General features: G+C 50.9%; 1 protein-coding gene across 5 annotated transcripts; it reads left to right on the top strand.

The window, feature by feature from the left end:
• The first annotated feature begins 9,164 nt into the window (after window positions 1-9,164).
• On the top strand, window positions 9,165-21,934 carry Kank3 (KN motif and ankyrin repeat domains 3). 5 transcript variants are annotated; one of them, XM_078035285.1, is made up of 13 exons: window positions 9,273-9,298; window positions 12,194-12,255; window positions 12,459-12,520; window positions 13,091-13,152; window positions 13,877-15,175; window positions 15,253-15,352; window positions 15,573-15,782; window positions 15,885-15,969; window positions 16,405-16,621; window positions 20,345-20,484; window positions 20,579-20,779; window positions 20,863-20,961; window positions 21,596-21,934. In XM_078035285.1, the coding sequence occupies exons 4-13, from the start codon at window positions 13,119-13,121 to the stop codon at window positions 21,671-21,673; spliced, it is 2,463 nt and encodes an 820-aa protein (XP_077891411.1). In that variant the 5' UTR covers window positions 9,273-9,298; window positions 12,194-12,255; window positions 12,459-12,520; window positions 13,091-13,118; the 3' UTR covers window positions 21,674-21,934. The 5 variants fall into 5 exon arrangements, with proteins under 5 accessions (XP_013216945.2, XP_013216943.2, XP_077891411.1 ...); XM_013361489.4 differs by lacking the exon at window positions 12,459-12,520 and having other exon boundaries at window positions 9,243-9,298; XM_013361491.4 differs by lacking the exons at window positions 12,194-12,255; window positions 12,459-12,520 and having other exon boundaries at window positions 9,165-9,298.
• The last annotated feature ends 7 nt before the right edge of the window (window positions 21,935-21,941 follow it).

The following is a 21,941-nucleotide window of genomic DNA, read 5'->3' as shown; positions in this document are numbered from 1 at the left end:
CGACCACTGAGCCGCAGCCCTAGTTCTATTTTGTACTTTATTTTGAGGAAGGATCTTGTCGGGAGCCACTCTGGTCAGGAGCTATGTACACACCTTTAAGTCCTGAGTAAAGGGGTACTGAGCAGTTATTGCACCCCGCAATACATTGGACTTTTACTCCCGCAGGGATAATGAGGCGTGGCTCTGGGAGTGGAGGTCACCTGTTGGAGTTGAGCTACACTCACCTGTTCCTTTGAATTTTTTTTTTTAATATTTACTTTTTAGTATTTGGCAGACACAACATCTTTGTTTGTATGTGGTGCTGAGGATCGAACCCGGGGCCGCACGCATGCCAGGCAAGTGCGATACCGCTTGAGCCACATCCCCAGCCCTCACCTGTTCCTTTGAAATCCTACCACTTTGCCCTTTTGGGGATAGACTGCCCCATGGAAACTCCCCTTGTGTGTCCCCTGTGTAAGAATAAAGAATTCCAGTGGCACTCTCTTTCCACAAGGCTGGAGAGCCACCTCGCAGCTGGAAAAGGCACCCCTGTGTGTTTGCCTGCTTTCTCTCACCCTTGACTTACGTTATTGGAATAGTCAGATTTGTGAAGCCAGCATAGATCACCAGCTCGGCTGGATGGCCACAGGGCCTCACTGTTGCTGAGGCTGGCTTTTAACTGGGGATCCTCCTTCCTCAGCCTCCTGAGCAGCTGGAATTACAGGTATGTGCTGTTGAAACCACACCCGCCAGAGCTGGGCCTCCTCTAGAAGCTAGTGGTCCTTGTACCGCCCCTGCCAGGGGAGGAGGCCCTCGACCGCGACCTGTGTCGGCGGCTACACAGTCCCTGATGGTGGTCTTGTGCAACTGGATCATGAGGAACACAGCCACTGTGAAGGCTGCCTCTCGCTCAACACCCAAACCTGATTTCTCTAACAAAGACATTGGAAAACAGGTGAGGAGAGAATTTTTAGGTCGGGAGATATTTAAAAGGCATTTCAGCTAAGTGCCATGGCTAGGTACCTTGTGATTCTGAGTCCAACGATCTCCAGAACAATAAAACAAACAGTGTTCTGCGCTTGGTGTCTCTGTTCCCCTCAAATTCACATATTGAAACCCCAGCGCCCAATATCAGCTGTACAAAGCCCTCCGTATCGGTGGGTTCTGCACCCATGGATTCAACCAACTTTCTTTTTGTTTATTTATTTATTTTTAGTTGTTAATGGACCTTTATTTTTTATTTATTTTTATGTGACGATGAGGATTGAACCCAGGGCCTCACACATGCTAGGCAAGCGCTCTACCACTGAGCTACAGCTCCAGCCCAACTTTCTTTTTTTTTTTTTTAAATATTTATTTTTTAGTTGTACAGAGCACCTTTATTTTGTTTATTTACTTTTATATGGTGCTGAGGATTGAACCCAGGGACTCACAAGTGCTAGGCGAGCCACAACCCCAGCCCCTGCATTCAACCAACTTTCAAAGTCCTCAGGGAAAACCATGTGTCTGTAGGGAACATGTATAGACTTTTCCTCTTCTCTCTGAACAACACAGTGCAACAATTATTTCCAGCATTATAAATCATCTGGAGGTGATTTAAAGTCTACAGGAGGCTTGTGTAGGCTCTCTGCACACACTGTGTCATTTTATGTAAGGGACCTGAGCATCAGAAGATTGTTATATAAAGCGGGGGGTGGGGGGCACAGGGGTCCTGGAGCCAGTCCCCCAGGAGAGGTGACTGTATGTAGAGACTGGGCCTCTAAGGAGGCTAAAGGAGACCATAAGGATGGAGTCCCTAATCTGATAGGATTAGTGACCTTATAAGAAGAGACACCAGGGCTGGGGAAGCAGCTCGGAGGTAGAGCCTTTGCCTAGTGTGCATGAGGCCCTGGGTCTGATCCCCAGCAAAACCAAAACAGAACAAAGATCTTTCTCTTTCTCTGAGTCAGCACCCAGGGAGGGCACATGAAGAGGACAGTGAGGACATGGCCACCTGCGTGCTGAGACCAAGTGCTCATCAGAAGGGAGCACTGCTGCTCTTAGAATTCCCAGAACTATGAAAAAAAAATTCATTTCTGTTATTTGAGGCTTGCCGTCTGTGGTGTTTGATCATGACAGCCCTGGCGGGCAAACACAGTCACAAAGTGAATTAGAGCATTGATGAGATGGTTGAAAATGAGAAAATGCGAACATTTACTGAATAAACACAGTTTTAAAACTACATTTATGCTATTATGAGTACCTTTTTGTGCATGCTACTGGCGACTGGGCCCAGGGTGCACTGCACTCCTGAGTCACATCTCCAGTCCTTTTTATTTATTTATTTAAGTGGTCCTGAGGATTTAGCCCAGGGGTGCTCTACCACTGAGCTACACCCCCAGCCCTTTCCTATTTTTATTTTGAGACAGAGTCTTACTAAATTGCCCAGGCTGGTCACTTGCCATTCTCCTGCCTCTGTCTACCCCAGTTTCTGGAATGACAGGTGAGCTCCACCACACCTGGCACAAAATTGAGTCGGTTATTGTTGAAGCTAAGAAATGGGCACAGGATGTTTATTTTTTAAAACCTCTTCTCTGTTGTTTTTTTTTATTGTGGCAAAATATACGTAATATAAAATTGAGCATTTAAGCATTTTTAAGAGTCCGCTTAGTAGCAGTAAGTACATTTCTCTACTTTTTGTTGTTAAAAATTCTCCAAAATAAAAGTTTCGGTTTTGCAAATGACAATAAGCAAAGTACAGTCTTGGTAGAGGTGATCCTGAGTTTCTGGGAGTGGTTAGGTTCTTAGTGCAGGGATTTTTTTAACTTCTTCAGAATTTCCTAATTTTATATAATGAATGCTAATCTCTTTAGAAGTTTAGTGGTTATTTTTATGACGATAAGGATAAAAACAAGATACGACGTTTTGCTATTGGTTTCCTTGGAGGATTCTTTCTCACACGCATTCACAGGGTCAGGGGGCCCCCGGGATATAACAGGGACAGAGGCGCCCCCTGGTGGCAAATCCGACGACAGCTGTGGCGGTGCCCCAGGCGCACTGCTGTTCCCAGGCTACAGGAAGGACCGGCGCTACCTCGGCTTCTGAAGGCGGCAGATCCACCGGAGACAGCCTTGGGGAAGATGATCTAGAGATTTCTGAGGCAGAGCCAAGGGGGGAATGGAAGCAGTGATTGGCAAGTTCTTTCACCAAACCCCTACTTCCTCCTGCTTTCAAGCCATCTCATGTTTAACAGCAGTGCATGCTTTCATTCATCCATCCATCTAACACTGATGAAGCACCTTTGCTGCGCCACCAGGCCCTGTTCCAAGCACCTGAGACAAAGGTCTTTACCCTAATGGAGCTGACACAGTTACTGTGTAGAAAAAAACAAACAGACAAGATAAGTTAGGGAAATATACAGCATGTTACATGGTGATAAACACTAAAGAGAAAAATTAACCCAAGGAGGGAGATACGCATGGGAGAAAGTATGTATGAAAAGATGTAAAATAGAGCGACCAGATCTCACTGAGAAGAGGGTGTTGGAGCAGGGAGGTGAAGGTGTGAAAGTTCAAGAACATTCCCAGGAGAGAAACTTGCCAGTGCAAAGATCCTGAGGCAGATGTGTGTGTGTGTCTGTTGGAGGAAAAGCAAGGAGGCCTGAGTGACTGGAGTAGAGAGTAAGGAGTAGAGAGGGAAGAGAGATGGCAGGGAGGTGATGGGGCAGATCCTTACAGGCCACTGGAGGGACTTAGGCTTTTACCAATTATTGGTGGGAGCCATGGAAACATGATAAAGCTTAGATGATAAGACTCCTCCTGGCTGACACGTGGGGGTGAAACGTGGAATCTAGGTGATGAGGAAGGAGGCGACTTCACCGGTCCAGACATACAATCATGGGGGCTGGACCAAGGTGGGAGCCTGGAAGTGGTGAGAAATGGCTGGGGGGTGAGAAATCAAAATGGAGCCCACGAGATTTGCTGGTTTATTTAAACATAGGGGAAAGAGAAAGAGAGCCCTGTGGTGATCCTGGTGCTGTTGGCCGGCACGGCTGGAAGGACAGAGTTGCCATTAACCGAGAAAGGCAGAGGGAGGGTCAGGCTTGGTGCTCCTCCCTGGCATCAAGTCTTGCTTTCTGACCTTCAGGGCAGAGGAAACCCAGCGGGCTTCTGTATGGGGAAAGAGATCAATTATTCAAAGCTGGGGGCGTGGGGCAGGAGGGCAGCAGGGTGGGGTGCGCGCAGGGATGATGCGGGAGGTGGGAGGCAGGGGGTGAAACTAACAAGACACGCAGCAGCTGGATTTGGAGCCTGGGGAGAGGGGTGAAGCCAGGCAGCAGCCAGTGGGTAGAGATGCCCTTTGAAGCACCGACCAGGAGCCTCCGCCCGCAGGCTGGGGGCAGGGGACACGTGGAGAGGCAGGTATGGCCTCTCTGGGGCAGCTGGGCATTCCAGACGTGGGCGAGGGGTGCTCTGGAGTTTCTAGGAGGTCCTTGAAATGGTGAAGGGGCTGAAAGTGGCTTCCGAGGGCCTCACAGGCCGTCGGGAGTAGCCAGCAGCCTCCTCTCTCCTTTACTCTTCTGACTCGAGCCTCCGCTGGGATGTGGTGGGACAGAAAAGAGTCTCATTTTTCCACCATGAACACGAAGGGTGTTAGGAATCCAGTTGGGGTAAAAAAAAGACATAATTGAAGAGGCCTAAGATCATGACACCTCTTCTCCTCACCCAGGTACAGTCCCTTCTCCCTGTCACCTATCTCCAACCACAGGATGGCACGGTCTTGCAGGACACATCAGAAATCCGTGGTCTGCTGAGAGCTCAGATTCACCTTCAGTTCCTCTCACTCCGTGACCAAGGTTTTTCTTTTGCTTTGGAGTGCTGGGAATCCAAGGGACCTTGCCCACGCTAAGGAGGCAGCAAGGGTTTTGTTTTGTTCTGCGGTGGTGCCGGAGAGCAAAGAAAACTTTCCCAAGGTTCTCAGAGTGGCTTCAACAGGTGCCAACCTGAAGAGCATCCCGTTGGCTTGATGAGGGCATCGGCAAGGGCGACTCCAAAGAAGTGAGGCACAACGTGTTTAAATCCATAAGTTCATAATGATTAAAAAAACAACCAAGCACACTCGAATCCCAGCAGCTTATGAGACGGATGCGGGAGGATTGCAAGTTCAAAGCCAGCTTCAGCAATTCAGTGAGGCCGTGTCTCAAAATAAAAAATAAAAAAGGGCTGGGGATGTGGCTCAGTGGTTAAATGCCCCTGAATTCAATCCCTGGTACCAAAAAATTAAAAAAAAAAAAAACAAAAAAACACTGATTCAGCCAGGCAAAGTGATGCAGGCCTGTAATCACAGTGACTTGGGAGGTTGAGACAGGATGGCAAGATCAAGGTCAGCCTGGGCAATTTAGTGAACCCTGTCTCAAAATAAATAAAAACTGGGCTGAAGGTGTATGTCAGTGATTTTTTTCCATACTGAAAAACAGAAACAAAAACAAAACCACGTAATTCACTACCTTCAGAGGGGGATGGGGAATCCATTCAGTACTACAGTTCCCCTTTATCTGAGGGGAGTATGTTCCAAGACCCGTGTAGGTGTCTGAAACTGAAGATAGTGCCAAGCCCACTTTATGTTTTTTTTTTCTTATTCATACATACATACTTCTGACAAAGTTCAATTTATAAATTAGGCAACAACTAATAATAGATCAATTATAAAAATATACTATAAAAATTGCAAGCCTTCCTACTCTTGCAGATTGGTGTCCTTATTTAGTAAAATAAGAATTATTTGGGCTGGGGATGTGGCTCAAGCGCTCACCTGGCAGGGGTTCAATCCTCAGCACCACATACAAAGATGTTGTGTCCGCCGAAAACTAAAAAAATAAATATTAAAATTCTCTCTCTCTCTCTCTTTTTTAAAAAAAGAATTATTTGGACATAAGTTCTGTGATATACTACAAAAATCAATCCGATAACTTCTACAAAGTGACAAATGGGCAGGTAGTGTATACAACATGGATACACTGGATGATCATGTCTCCAGCAGAACAGAGTAAATGGCATGAGATTTCATCATGCTGCTCAGAGCAGTACACAAATTAAATTTTATAAATCATTTACTTCTGGAATTTTCCATTGAACATTTTGGATGGTGGTTGACTACAGCTAACAAAAACCATGGAAATTAAGCCCTTGGTTAAAGGGCGGTGGGGAATGGACTATAATGTTTTGAAAATGAGTATAAAAAGGGAAAGAATCAAACTCTTAGCTTCCCACTATGAAGCTACCTTGGAGTAACCAAATAGTACATAAGGGAATAATATTGTAAAGAAAGAACTCATGCTAATAGGTGAGGAAGAAATGCAAAAGAGGTCATTCTTTTGCAACTCCCAATGAGTTGATCCTCAGTGGCTACTAGCTTCAAGAAAAAAGAAAGTCAGACATCCACAGCCTCCTGCTGAATGTACCCCAGACAGACGCCTGTGGTCACACCAAAGGGATCCAATCAGACTCACATCCCAGTTCTAAAAGCAACTGCCAATTTGTAGGGGATGCGTAGGACAGAGGAGAATGCTGACTACCTGCGCTATGGGTGTAGGATCAACAACATATGGAAATGCTTCTGGATAGACAGCCAGGGTTGTGAAATCCATTCATTATTATCAAGGCAAGGGATAGAGGAGAATCTGTGAATGCAATGAGACCGAAAGGCGGTTTGTAACTCAGTGACAGAGCGCTTGACTAGCAGGGGCAAGGCCCTGGGCTGGATCCCCAGTGGGAGAGAAGCAAGAGTCACATTGGTCACCTGGGTCAGGGCAGCTGTGATTGGGATGCACACGTCCCTGGAGGATTTCTGGGGTAGCTGGCAAAGTGCTAATTGAGGACCTGGGTGCGATTTATAATGCTGCTTACCTTATAAACTCAAACTTAGCATTAGCCGTATTTGGGTCAGATAATCCTTGGTTGGGGGAGCTGCCCTGTGCATTGGGCAATGTTTAGTTGCACCCCTGGGTTCTACCCTCTTCCCTAGTCACGAAAATCAAAACTGCCTCTAGAGCTGGGGGTGTGGTTCAGTGACAGAGCGTCTGACATGGGTGAGGGCCTGGGGTCCATCCCCAGCATCCCAAGGCTGGGGGGAACCACACAAAACCAAAACCAACCAAACAAATAACACTCTAGAAGTTGCCAAATGTCCCCTCAGGGAAAAATCACCCCTGGAGAACTCCACTTTAGAGTAACTCCTTGAGCCATATAAATTTGATTTATCTGGTTTCATAGATCTGGCTCTGTGTGTGTTCACATGTGTTCATTTTATTTCAAAATTATTATTATTTGGAGCTGGGGATGTGGCTCAAATGGTATAGCGCGCTTGCCTAGCATGCGTGAGGCACTGGGTTCGATTCTCAGCACCACAAAAAAACAAAATAAAGATATTGTGTCCACCTAGAACTAAAAAATAAATATTTTTTAAAAATTATTATTATTATTTTGGTGTTGAGGATTGATTGGACCCAGGGCTTCATACATTGCTAAGCAAGTGCTCTATTTTGCAATAAGAATGTTTTTCTAAATTCCCATGGAATTTCCACGGGGAAATGTGACAGAATTTTCTGGTTTATCCAATAATGAAAATAGCCCAGGAATTCTGTGAAAAAAGAGAACTAGATATGAAAATATATGTTGACATACTATTGGGGTCTCACTGCAGTACCTCAACACAGAGGGGAACTGGGTCACACAGAAGCATCTTGGGAACATAAACTCCTGCCTCCAGATGAACCTTAATTTATTAAGGTCTGAGTTACTTTAAAGCAGCCCTGTGCCCTAAAGGTCCCCATATGTAAACTTCACCTCCTTTTTTTCCTTTGCTTGTGCAGTTCTGGTAGATCACCTTTCCTCAAGTGTCACTCTGCAGGCTGCCTTCTAGAACCTTCTCCCCAAGTTCTATGTCCTCCTTCTCAGGCTAGGTCAGGACCTTGCCTCCAACTTTTTTCCTCCTACAGACTACCCTCTGACACTCCTTAACATAATTCTTAGTTTAACATGAACCTTAGCTTGAAAGGTACAGGATAGCACAAATTGTATCCCCTCAGAAACCTGGCACTCAGTAGGTACTCAACAAATGTTAAATTGACAGAAAAAGATCAATATAGTCATTTTAGATCATAATATATGCCCAAGGGTTTAAAAAGTTAAATGTAATTTTAGATAGCTATTTCAACAAGCATTTATGAAGCACCTACTTATGTGCCCGGTGCACTGAATAAAGCAGTGACCAAAACCAATCAGTTCCCCCATTTCTGTGATATTTGATGTTGATATGTTAGTGGGAGAGACAGATGGCAAGCAAATACATATAGACTTTTGTTTTTCACACGATGGAAATAGCTATCAGAGCCAGTGAGGAGTGCACATCTGTAATCCCAGCTACTCATCCCAGCTACTTGGGAGGCTGAGGAAGGAGGATCACAAGTTCAAGCCTAGCCTAAGCAACTTAGGGAGACCTTGTCTCAAAATTTTAAAAATAATAAATGAATAAAGGGGATGTAGTTCAGAGGTAGAGTGATCCTGGGTTCAATCCCTATTATACCAGAGCGAGAGAGAGAGAGAGAGAGAGAGAGAGAGAGAGAGAGAGAGAGAGAGAGAGAAGTGAGTGGGAGAGAGGGAGCAAGGGAGAGAGGGGGAAAGAGATTGGGGAGCGGCAACTTAGGCCGTTAGAGAGAGAATTTTTTAATATTTATTATTTAGTTTTCGGCGGACACAACATCTTTGTTTGTGTGTGGTGCTAAGGATGGAACCTGGGCCCCACGCATGCCAGGCGAGCGCGCTACCGCTTGAGCCACGTCCCCCCCCCAAAAAAAAAAAAATCAGGGAAGGTGGTTACAAGAGCGTGTGCAAGTAAGAATGTTTCAAAGGCGGGACAGCATATGCAAAGGCCCTGCAATGGGAAGGATGGGGTATCTCACAGAGACCTTGGGAATTGAGTACCAGTCAAACAAATCACACCCGTTTATTTTCTGCTGAGAGTCTTCCTGTGGCTCCCCCTGGTGTCCCGTGGATCAAATCCATGCTTCTTGGTCCTGGGCTGGGCGGAATTTAGCCGCCCTTAGGGCACAACTGCCTCCTCCCCCAGCCCTCCAGCAGTCCCACAGGACCCACCCCCAGCCGCGCCCCACGGTCCCAGCCCTGCCCACAGAGCCCACCCCGCCTCACCATTGGACAGCTAGGAAGCCACGGGAGCTGGTTGGCTGGTGTGGCCGTCAGTTAGGGTCAAGGCCTTGATAACCCGTCCCCGAGCTTCGAGGGGGTGGGCTCGGGTGCGGGCGAGGCCAGGGCTGCCGCTTCAGGTAAAGCGCCAGCTTGCGGGGACACCCTTGGGGACCTGGAGGGGATCAGGGGACGCTTCGGGAAGGGAGGGCGCTGCACTTCCAGTCCGTCGCGGGCTCGGCGTGCTGCGACGGGTGGGCGCTGTGTCCTCCGACGGGGACTCCTCGGACCTGGGGAGCCCCGGTGGTAGCGAGCCAGGCGGGCAGCGGGGCTCTGGGTTCAGGACATCCCCCTCTCGTTCCTCAAGAGCCACCTGCGGGGCTTGCTCGCCTCCTCGTGCCCCAGGCCACCACGGGCTCTTCCCGAGTCGCTCCCGGTGGGCTTGGGGACCCAGACCAGCCTCCGGCTCGGTGATGGGTGCGGGTGGCGGCGGGGTGCGGTGGGGGGAGGCGGAAACGGTGTTGGGGGGAGGGACCGACGGCCGGGGACCCGCGGACAATGGGCAGCGGATGGGACCGCCCGGCGGCGTTTCCTGTAGGAAACTGCCCTTGTCTCTGCAAGGCCGACCTGACCTGCGGGTGGCAGCGGTGGGGGCTTCTGACCCGGGCGCCCTCCTCTCCCGCGTCATCAGCCCCCACCCCCACCTCGGGGACCTGAGAGGGTGCCACCACCGGGGCCTCAGTCCGGGAGGGCTGGACCCGGACCCGCATGGCCTGCCGCGTCCGCTCTCCCTCAGGTTTCAGATGCAGCTCCGCATCTGGAAATAGTCTCAGGGGCGGGAATGGGGGCGTGTGGCGTCAGCTCTGACGGCCTAATAAGGGGTCTCCGGCGGAGGATCCGGATCTAGCTGTGACAGCCAGGGCGGGCAGCGGAGGAGAGGGCGGCTACCAGCTCCACTCCAGTCAGTCTGCGGCCTCTAGGGCAGCCTGGTTGTGGGTCTGTCCCTCCACCGTCCCCTAGACCTCAGTTAGGGACACAGGCAGGAACTGACCGGTGCAGGCTGGAAAGGTCTCAGCTCTGGGGACGGGAAGGAGTTCCTTCTAGAAGGCAGGCAATTATAGTGGTAATATGGCGCAATCCTGTAAGCTCAGTATCTGGGGAAACTGAGGCAGGAGGGTCCCAAGTCCGAGGCCAGCCTGAGCAAAATTAGCAAGACTCTGTCTCAAATAAATAAATACGTAAATAAAGGGCCAGGTATGTAACTTAGTGGTAGAGCACTTGCCTAGCTATGTGCCTGGCCCTTGGATCCACTCCCGGTACCAGAAAAAAAAAAAAAAAAAAGTTAATAGTCATAAATTCCTTAGAATAAGAATTTGGCCCATAATAGATGCAAAAGTGTTGTTGTGGTTATTTACCGTACTGGGGCCATCCACCCATTATTCAGTTCAGCTTCTGGATCCAGCTGCTCCAGCTGGTTTAGGTCTTAGGGATGACCACAGCTGTGTTTTCCATTCCCAGAGCCCCAGATTGGGTGTGGCCAGGTCACTGGAGGAGGGGGCTGACCCCATTCAGTCATGCACCAGCTGTGTGAGAGGCAGATCCAGACCCTAATATAGGCTTTTTCCAAAACCTGTTTCTTCCCTAGCAATTTCCTGAAAACAAGTTGTGAGAGGTACTGGCTGTCCTCAGTGATGACCTGCTGCCCTGCTGGCCCGCCCCTTGTGCCGGTGTGAGGGGACAGGAAACAGCTGCCTGGGGACTGGAAGGAGCCCTTCCTGGTCTTGGAGGGAGATGTCAGGGACTAAGGCTGGACACAGATGGGGAGTGGAAGGGGGTCCCCCTGCAGTAGGTCAGGGTGATGAGTCTGGCAGGCAGATGGTGCCAAGTGGCTGGTGGTGTTAGGCACATAGTTAGCCATCAGAATGCAAAAGGCTGGAAGGGGCGACTAGGAGGTTGCCAGGTGGTTAGAACAGATGCCCAGTGGGCCAGGGGGAGAATGGATTGGGTCTGACTGGTACCAGTGGAGAGCTGGGTAGACAAGGGGTAGTGAGAAGTTGTGCTGGGTTCTGCTGGCAAGGGGTCTCTAGAAGGTGGGAGAGCCCAATATGTGTTTTCTTACAGTCAATGGCTTAATTGCTCTATGCCTCAGTTTGCCCATCTGTAAAACGTAAATGATAACATCTGTCTTGCAGTTATATTTAATCAGGGGTTACATTTAATCAGGAAGGGCATACAGTAGGCACTGATACAAGCTGCTTCCTATTCCTGAGGGTTTTCTATGTGGGCTCTCCAAAACCCCATCTATGTGTATGGGTGCTAGGGACCAACTCTGGGCCTCATGAATGCTAGGCAAGCACCTTACTACTGAGCTACACCCCCACCCTTTTTTCTTCCACAACAACTCCTTCTTCATCCCCCTTCTACCCCTCCTCCCTTCTTCTCCTTCTCTTTTCTTTTTAAACATATCTTAATATTTATTTTTTAGTTATATGTGGACACAATATCTTTATTTTTATGTGGTGCTGAGGATCAAACCCAGTAACTCACACATGCTAGGCGAATGCTCCACCTCTGAGCCACAACCCCAGTCTTCCCCTTCTCTTTTCCCCTCAACTAGGGATTTAGCCACGAGTGCTCTATCACTGAGCTATACCACCAGTCCTTTTTTTTTTATATATATATTTTATTTTGAGTCAGGGTCTGACTAAGTTGCCCAGATTGGCCTAGACCTTGCCATCCTCCTGCCTCAGCCTCCAGAGTAGCTGGGATTACAGGAGTGCACCACTATGCCTGGCCCCATTCAGTGCTTTGTGTAGGGTACTGTGGATTGAACCCAGGGGTGCTTTATCACTGAGCTATATCTTCAGCTTTTTGATTTTTTTTTCTTCATTCATTGCCTTCAATGTGTTATTGAGCCCACCACAGGGGCATTTTTTTTTTAAATGTGGTGCTGGGGATTAGAACCTTGTGCATTCAAAGCAAGAACTTTATCAACCAAGCTATATCCCTAACCCTCTTTTTAATTTTTGAGACAGGGTCTCATGAAGTTGGAGACGGACTGGTTTCCAATTTGCCATCCAAGTAGCTGGAATTAGAGGTACATGCCTGCGCACGCACCTAGCCATCCTGTGTTTTTTGAACCAAAATTGTGGACTCAATATTTGTCTTCATTAAATGTCACATTATTAGATATGACTCAACCTCCTTCACTCCATTGTGTCACCTAAAGTGTCACCCTCCTCCCATTCCCCACATATAGTTACAGCTTTGATCATCAAAGTACTTTTGGTTCTATTATAGACTCTTACAAGCCAAGGAAAGAGCCTGTGGTGCTCCACTGGAGACATTTTTCAGAGAGAGAGGTATTCACTGGTTGCAACCGGCCCACAATTCTCCATCATTCCTAGAAGAGTCCCTCTGTGCAAAAATCCAGATGTGCACTTATATCTTGTTTACATTTCTCTCAATAAAAAAAATGTACCACTGAGCTGTATCCCCAGCCCCAAGAAATCTTTTTTTTTTTTTTAATCTGCACAATCTCACCAGATGAGATTTTAACAAGCCCTCGATCTTCCAACTTTCCCCTTTCTTTTCTAAAGGATTGCAGCCCACATGCTCTTGAGCATAACTTTCTAATTTTCCCCAGGGATTGACAGAAAACCCAGTGGGTCTGGAATGCCTCCCCCACTCCCAGAGGCTCTTGTTTTCTTCATCATTTTATGCCTTTCCTGCCTCCTTCTTGCTCAGATCTGAGACGTGGGGATCCCTACATTCATTTAATCCACTGTTCAAGGTCTTTGAGAGGGAGGAGGAGGGAGAGAGTCTGTGCTTGAGATGAGTGGACGGGTAGGTGGAGAAAAGCCCATGGGTAGGCTCAAGCTGCAGGGACAGGGCTGGGACCTCACCCTCATCTCTCTGGGGTCCTTTTTCAGGGTGTGCCTGGCAGCTACTCCAGGAAACATGGCCAAGTTTGCCCTGAATCAGAACCTGCCTGGTGAGTGTGCAAAATGGAATATATGATATGCAGAGATCCACACTTGGTGCTCCTGTGTGTGGACCCGGCCTTACAGTTCCTTCCTTTAAAACAGGCCCTTTCCAAAGGCCCACTGAACAACCCCATGACCCTGCTTAAAACCCACCCATGGCACCCTATCACAACTTGACTAAAATCCCAACTCTCCAAGGTGGCCCTGGAGGACTCTGCAGTCTGGCCTTTACCCTTTCTCTCCCTCCACTGCACCTTCTTCCTTCCCTGCTGGGAACACCCCACTGTTACCCTAGCTGGCTCTGCCCACCCCTACCCCAGGGTCTTTATGGACTGTTTTCTTCTTGACCTTCTGCCTGCAGCTGCTTAGATCTTATCATGCAGTGTTCAACTTTTAGGTTCCCTCCACAGGAATCCTTCTCTAATACCAGGGCCAATTTCCTTCCCTCCAGTGATTCATTTAGACGCTATTATTACTATTGCCCTTCTCACCGTCTGGAATGATTGTGTTTATTTATCTTTTCCCTACCAGAGGGCTCAGTCTAGAAAAGTGCTTGGTACCCAGTAGTCGCTCAATAGACTCGTGAGTGCGTGACTATTTGGGTGCAGATGGACGTGCCAGCCTGGGGTGTGGGTATGCGCAATGGCAGGTGTGCAGAATCCTGGTGAGGCTTCTGTCTCTTCTCTCCGGGGTTTCCTTGGCCTGACCACCACACTCCTGTCATTCCCGCAGACCTGGGAGCCCCTTGTCTGTTCCCTGGGCCCACTGGGGGTGCCCGCAGCCCGAGCTCGCCCTACTCTGTGGAGACGCCCTATGGCTTCCACTTGGACCTGGACTTCCTTAAGTACGTGGAGGAGCTGGAGCGCGGCCCCACCAGCCGCCGAACCCTGGGACCCCAGCTCACGCGCCGTCCTCGCGCGCCCCGGTCCGGCCTCGCGGGCGCGCGAAGTCCAGGCGCCTGGACATCCAGCGAGTCCCTGGCCAGTGATGACGGTGGAGCTTCGGGCGCACTCTCCCCTCGGGCGCCCCTGGGGCTCCAGTTGCCGCCGCTTTCGCCGGGCTCACTCGTGCGTAACCCGCGCGTAGAGCACACGCTGCTGGAGACGAGCCGGCGGCTGGAGTTGGCGCAGGCATACGAGCGCTCTCTCAGCCCCTCCCGCGCGGTCCGGCTTAGCCCCCGCGGGTCCGGCCGTAGCAGCCCCGCCCCCAGCCCTGCCCACAAACCCGCCCCCGCTTCACCTGGCCCAGCGCAACTGCAGCTGGTGCGCGAGCAGATGGCCGCGGCTCTGCGGCGCCTGCGCGAGCTTGAGGATCAGGCACGCGCGCTGCCGGAGCTGCAGGAGCAGGTGCGCACGCTGCGCGCCGAGAAAGCGCGTCTTCTGGCGGGGCGCGCGCAATCCGAACCCGATAGGGAGGTCGAGGCGCGCCCGGACAAGCTCGCCCAGCTGAGGCGGCTCACTGAGCGCCTGGCCACCTCCGAGCGCGGCGTCCGCCCTAAAGCCAGCCCCCGGGCTGACCACCCCGACGGTTTGGCTGCGAGGCACAGCGAGGGCGCGCTCCAGCTCTTTGACGGGCCCTCCGGGACTCCCGATGGAGCACCCCAGACCCGGGAAGTGGGCACCGAGGCCGTGCCTGAGATCGAAGAGGCGGGTGCCCAGGCAGTTCCGGAGACCCGGGAGGTCGGCGTAGAGGCGGCTCCCAAGACCGTTGAGGCGGACGCGTGGGTGACCAATGAGCTGCTGGGGCTCCCTGAGGTCGCTGAGCGCGAGCTGGAGCTGCTACGCGCCAGCCTGGAGCACCAGCGCGGGGTGAGCGAGCTTTTGCGCGGCCGGCTGCAGGAGCTGGAGAATGCCCGCGAGGCTGCTGCTATCGCGGCGGCGGCCACTTCTCAGCCACGCGAGGCTGCCACTCAAACTCTGTGGGATTGTGCTGAGAAGGCTATACAGACGGAGCCCCCAGCGGAGGCCACCTCCCTGACTCTGGAAAACCCGCCCGGACCCACCGTTGGAGACCAGGCCACGGCCCCCGCGGGTGAGTCCCAACCCCTCGCTGAGCTCTGACCTGGCCACTCTGAACCCAAACTTAACGTCCTCTGTGATCTCTGCCAGGTATCCTCAAATCTATCATGAAGAAGAGAGACGGTACACCTGGCGCTCAACCCAGTCCTGGACCCAAGAGCCTCCAATTCGTTGGTGTCCTCAACGGAGAGTGAGCGCTTTCCCCCTTTCACGTGGCAGTGGCTGCGGGGACCTGGAAGGGGTGTGAATCCCTTTCTGCCTCTCTGCTCGCAGCGTGGTTTTAGCAACCCTCAATTCCTTCACCTATAAAATGGTGACAGCTACTCCCACCTCTCAGCACTCCAGAATGAGCCCACAGCCAGAATGAGCCCACAGGGGAGGCTCAGCGACGCCTCCCACCCCGCCCCCAGGTATGAGAGCTCCTCCAGCGAGGATGCCAGCGACAGCGACAGCGACAGCGAAGAGGGAGCCACAGAGCCTCCGAGGAATAGCTCTTCAGGTTCCGGGGAGGATAGCAGCGGAGGATCCGACTCTGGCACCCCTGGTCCTCCCAGCAGCGGGGACTTCCTGGACCCAGAGCCTGAGACAGAGGCAGTACCTCAGCCAGGAACACAGGGGAGGTGAGAGGTGCCAGAGGTCTGGAGTGGAGGCGGTTGCACTCCTTCAGGTCACTGCTGCCTCGCATAGCGGCTGAACTGCACCCCGCCTCGCCTCCTCCGCAGGTGCGAGCTGAGCCCCCGTTTAAGAGAGGCGTGCGCTGCGCTGCACCGCCAGCTGGGCCGACCTCGCGGAATTGCCCGTGATGGCGTGAGTAAAGGGAAACCCTTCCCATGGGGACCGTGCGGCCCCACCAGTGACTTCTTAGGCCCTCTTAGGTAAGCGAGACGAGTTTCCTAAAATAGGAGTCCCAAGACCAGTCCCCTCTCGCCAGGGACCTCTCTCTCAAACCTTCAAACCTTTTTTGTTTTCCAAAGGAGCTCCCTCCTTCCCCCACTCCAAGTTCTTCCATGGATTCTTCCCACAGATCCTTCCCCAGAAGAGCAGGACCTGTGTCCCCTTGAGCCTGGGAACCCCACTGACCGCACTTCTTTGAAAGGGGTGTGCTCCCAACCCTCCATCTGGGTTCCCATTTCCCTTCTACTCACCAGCAGTGATCTTCTGTCCCTGCCAGCCCTGCCCTACACCTTCCCTCTGCCAACCTGTCCTGGGAAGTCACTGACATCTTTGTCCCTGTCACGGCAGAATGCGGCGCGCCTTGTGGCCCAGGAGTGGTTTCGAGTGTCCAGTCAGCGGCGCTCTCAGGCTGAGACCGTAGCTGGGGTGTTACAAGGGGTAGGGCATCTGGGAAGCGACCTACTGGCACATGTGGTAAACCTGGCGGATGGTAATGGGAACACCGCGCTGCACTACAGTGTGTCCCATGGGAACCTGGCCATCTCGAGCCTGCTGCTGGATACGGGTCAGAGTCAAGGAAGGGTGGGTGGGAGACCAGGGAATGGGGGACCCATAGAGGGCAGGGCCAGAGCCCATTCAGGCTAGAGGACCCTGGAGGAAAACTGTAGGAAAGGGATGGCCGGCAGGGGGCACCACTGGCTCTTCCTCAATCATGGATGGATTGATTGCCAAGGTCATTTTGATTCCACCATAACCCTCAGCTCTGCCCTGACCTTCCTCCCAGCTTTTGGATTTGACAGACCTCATTTTAGGACTTAATCTCACCAGCCTTAAGCATGCTCATCTGTGAAATGGGGATGGCAATGCCACTCCTCCTGGGCAGCTGAAATGACATGTAAAAGGTGCTGAGCATGTAGTAGGTCAGTATGTGGCCACCATGCCTTCTGTCCCTCAATCTCCAGCCCTGGCATTCCCTGAGTTCTTGATTCCCAATGCCCAGCCTCCAGGGCAGGGCTCTGACTGTCCTCCCAGACAGGGATGCTATCCCCACTCATCTGCCTCCTGCTCGCTCATCCTGGCTGCATCTTCTGTAGGGATCCACAGCCCTGGATACTGCAGGGTGCACAGACATTCACTGGGAGCCTAATGGGTGTGAGATTCTCCACGGGAGACCAAACACAGATGTGATGGTGGACCACACCAACCACTGTCCGCACTTCCAGTTTCATTATCCTCCTGATTCTCCAAACCTTCTGGCTTCCCAGTGCCGTGGCCTGTTACCCTCCCTTGACCTTGATATCAGTAACTGTGTCCCCTCCAGTCTCACTTCCCATGACCTCTCCTCATGACGCTCACATCTTAACTTCTCAGCTCACTAGCTCTGGTTCCAAACCCCAATAACCCTTGGTTCTTAATGGGGAGAATTAACAAATATTTGCCAGGTGCAGTGGTGCACACCCAGTAACTCTGGAGGTTGAGGGAGGAGCATTAGAAGTTCAAGGCCAGCCTCAGCAACTTTGGCCCTCAGCAATTTAGTGAGCAAGACCCTATCTCAAAAGGGCTGGGATATGGCTCAGAGGTCAAGTGCCCCTGGGTTTAATCCTTTGTACCCCGCCCCTCCCCCCAAAAAAACCAAATGCTTCTACTTCATTTTGTTACCTCGCCCCTTGTTTCCTTGCCTCCTAGCTGTTCCAGCTTTGGCCTGTCATGAACTCCTCCCCCTGTACCCCTCATCTCACTGCATGCTGGACTAACCCCAGTGTGGCACACTGTAAATGCTCCAGTATTTGTTGAAACAGAACATCAATGAATGGCTCTGTGGGTAATGGTGGGGAGTAGAGATAGACAACTATTAAATAATTCCAGATAGGGATAATGGCCGTGACAAAACAACCAGGGGATGAGATCAAGAAATGGGCTGATCCTTGGGTGTAACTCGGTGCTAGTGCACTTGCCTGGAATTGTGAGGTTCAATCCCCAGCACCACACACATACACAAAAACCACAAAAAATGGGCTGGGCATGGTGGTGCACACCTATAGTCTCAGCAGCTTGGGATACTGAAGCAGGAGATTCCCAAGTTCAAAGCCAACCTCAGCAACTTAGTGAGACAAAAAGTGTCTCAAAGGAAAAAACAAAAAAGGTGATCCTTCAGGAGAAGTCTCAGGGGCAGCTGGGAAGGGAAAGGAAAGAGGTTAAGATGGGTTGGTCCAGGGCTGGGGATGTGGCTCAAGCGGTAGCGCGCTCACCTGGCATGCGTGCTGCCCAGGTTTGATCCTCAGCACCACTTACAAACAAAGATGTTGTGTCTGCCGAAAACTAAAAAATAAATAAAATATTAAAAAAGGAAAAAAAAAAAGATGGGTTGGTCCTGTGGCTAGCCTGCAGAAGGAGACCCCACTCTGCACATTTTTGTGTCCCTCTTTCCACCTGACATTCTCCACTGTGTCATAGAAACCTGTGGAAAAAACAACATCCACATGGCACACCATTGAACTACAACACCCAATTTTTAATATTTTGTGGTGCTGAGGTCCAAACCCAGGGCTTTGTGCATGCTAGGCAAGTGTTCTACCACTGAGCTATACCCTCAGGTTTCCTCTTAACTTAACCCTTTTACTCCCCAGTCCATAGCTTCAAAGTCCCTCCTTCACATCCCTGATCCAGCTCCTTACTTCAGACCCCCCATGATATGTTCCTCCCAGCTGTACAGCTCCTCAAACCATCTCTATCTTCAAGGAGCTTCCAGAATGTTGGGGAAACAGGCACAAAAACAGCCACTCCAGCTGGATGTAGTGGCATACATCTATCATCTCAGCCACTTAGGAGGCTGAGGCAGGAGGGTCCCAAGTTTGAAGCCAGTCTCTGTGAGACCCTGTCTCAAAATAAAAAGCTGGGGATGTAGCTCAGTGGTCAAGTGCCTCTGGGTCCAATCCCCAATGCCAAACAAACTCCCAAAACCAAAACCCACTCCAGTACATGTAGTCCCAATGAAGAGGGCCTGGATGGCAACAGAACTGACCAAGGAAACCAAGCTGATGTGTTTAGTTCTGAGCAGCATCAGTCAGGCTTTATTTCTGGGACTGCCATCAAGTACCACCATGTGAGTTTTTTTTTTTCTTAAGTATTTATTTTTAGTTTTAGGTGGACACAATATCTTTATTTTTTATTTTTACGTGGTGCTGAGAATCAAACTCAGTGCCTCACGCTAGGTGAGCGAGCTTCCCCTTGAGCCACATCCCCAGCCCCATGATGTGAGCTTAATTCAACAACTTATTTACTTTTAGCTCAGGAATCTGAAACCAAGGTGTGTAAGCAGGATTGGTTCCTGCTTGGGGATTGGAGGGAAAATATGTTCCAAGCCTTTCTCCTAGCTTCTGGTACTCTGTGGCTTGTAGTAGCTTACCCTCAATTTCTGCTTCATCATTATATGGCATTGTCTGTTTCTCCTCCTTAATAAGGGACATCAGTCATAGTGGATTAGGGCATACCATAACTACCTCAGCTTAACTTGATTACATCTGCATAGGCTATTTCCAAATAAGTTAACATTCATTAGTACTGGGGGTGGGGTAGAACTTCAACATCTTTTTATGGGACATAATTCAACCCATAACACAGACTGGTGTGGGGGTGCTGAAGATTTCTGAGAAAAGATCAGGGGTGGGCTTATAGTGTGATAGAGCACTTGCTTAGCATGCACTAGGCCTTGGGTTGCATCCCCAGCACCAGAAAACAAAACACCCCCAGGAAAGATCAGAAGCTATTTAATAGTCTCATAAGTCATGGTGGGCCAGGGCCTGCATTCCAGGAGCAAGGGGGGAAACCAGAGGCATTTTATAGGCAGGTGACTGGGCCAAAACCTTTCCGAAACACTGCTTCTGGCTGCTGCATGGAAAGTGGAGTGGACTGAGACCAGGATGGTGGCTGGTCATTCTCCAGGGCAGTAATGATAATGGCTTGGTGGATGTTAGTCATCAGAACAGACATCCATTCAGTCTGTCAACAAATGTTTTTTGAGCACCTACGGTGTCAGGTATTGTTCAGAGCACTGAGGGATATAACAGCCAACAAAACAAGACCAGTTTGAAATAGGGAGTCAGGGAAGGACTTACTGAGTTGAGATGAGAAACCCTGGGGGAAGAGCCATATAGTTATTGGGGGGAGGCAAAGGGCAAAAGGGTGACTGCCACTAGGCAGAAAAAGAACTGAGGCCCTGGAGGGAGGTGTGGACAAGGCTGAGTTGCCGATATGGACCTGTTGCCTGATCACCCCTCTCCCTCAACAGGGGTCTGTGAGGTCAACCGCCAGAACCGAGCTGGCTATTCTGCACTCATGTTGGCTGCACTCACCTCTGTGGGACCGGAGGACATGGCAGTGGTCCAGAGACTCTTCAGAATGGGTGATGTAAATGCCAAAGCCAGCCAGGTGTGTGGACATCCCCACTAGGCTGAGATTAGGATTGCTTTTACATTAAGTGCAGCTTCTCACCTTCCTTCCCCACTTCTTCCTTGTTCCCTAGACAGGACAGACAGCCCTCATGCTGGCCATCAGTCATGGCCGCCAAGACATGGTGGCAGCCCTGCTGGAGTGTGGGGCTGATGTGAATGCACAGGATGCAGATGGGGCCACAGCACTGATGTGTGCCAGCGAGTATGGACGACTAGACACTGTTCGGTTGCTGCTGGCCCAGCCAGGCTGTGACCCTGCCATCCTTGACAATGTGAGCCACTGTCATGGTGCTGAATGGTAGGGTGTATGTGTGCCCATGGTGGCTTAGGGACCTGATGTCTAAATTTTCCTCAGGAGGGCACCAGTGCCCTGGCCATTGCCCTGGAGGCCGAGCAGGATGAGGTGGCTGCTCTGCTGCACACCCACCTGAGCTCCAGCCAGCCTGGTTTCCAGGTGAGCACAGCCTCCCAACTGCAGATCAGGTTTGAGAATACTAAGCAAGCCCCAGACTTCCCTTCCTGGAGACCATGGGGTGGGGTATCTGTGTCCGGGTTTCCCTATGTGGCTATGGTTTGATATTTAACCTGCAAAACACTGACCTGTGAGGTAGACATAGGGTCATGAAACCAAAGTCCTAAAGAGAAAAAGGTGTTGGTGGGCTTCTGCTACCTGCTCCAAGGAAATTCATATTGAAGCAAAAGGAGCCCATAGGTGAGAGGCAGGTAGAGTAATGGGGTGCAGACTTTGGGGGAAAGCTCGACAGCAGTGGGAGGGGGAGGGGTCTAGGGGGTAGAGGCTTATACTAGATGTTAAGTGCCTGGCTGTTCTCAGGGCTTTACTCAACTCATTCAACCCAGCCACCCACCCTACACTCATCCCACTAGAGATGTGGGAATGGAGGTCAAGTATCTCTTCCAAGTCAGAGGCAGAGCCAGGATTCAAACCAGGCAGGCAGAGCCCACAATAAAGGCTGAAGTTTCTCCTTAGGAATGACCACAAAGGGGTCTGCTAGGTCCTCAAGACTGGGGCTAAAACCCCCAACTTCTGCAAGACTCTGCAGCAGGACCCCTTTCCTTCCTGTCTCTAGAGCCAGCTGCCCCCAGACTCTCAGACAGCTACACCTGGAGAAGGCAATGACAATGAAGGGGAATCCCAGCCTCAGTGAGCTGCCCAGCACATGACCTGGATGGTGGGGAAGAGGGAGATCGTTCCTTCCCCCACCTCACCTCTGGATCAGAACAGGGCCAGGGTCCTCAGTACAGATGCCTGCCCTAGTGTGACAGAAAAGCTGCTTCAGCTGAGATGGTGCAGCATGAGGGAGCCTTATGCTGAACCCACCAAGGTGAGGTGGGCCCTGGGGAGTAATATATCTCCTGGTCCACCCACACTCCCCCAAACTTTTCCCAAATAAAACACTTCTACTAAACTCTGTT

The sequence above is a fragment of the Ictidomys tridecemlineatus genome, chromosome 2 (assembly GCF_052094955.1).
Source record: "Ictidomys tridecemlineatus isolate mIctTri1 chromosome 2, mIctTri1.hap1, whole genome shotgun sequence".
Lineage (NCBI taxonomy): Eukaryota > Metazoa > Chordata > Mammalia > Rodentia > Sciuridae > Ictidomys > Ictidomys tridecemlineatus.
Note: the sequence above shows the minus strand (reverse complement) of the source record. Positions and strands in the feature narration are given on the sequence as shown.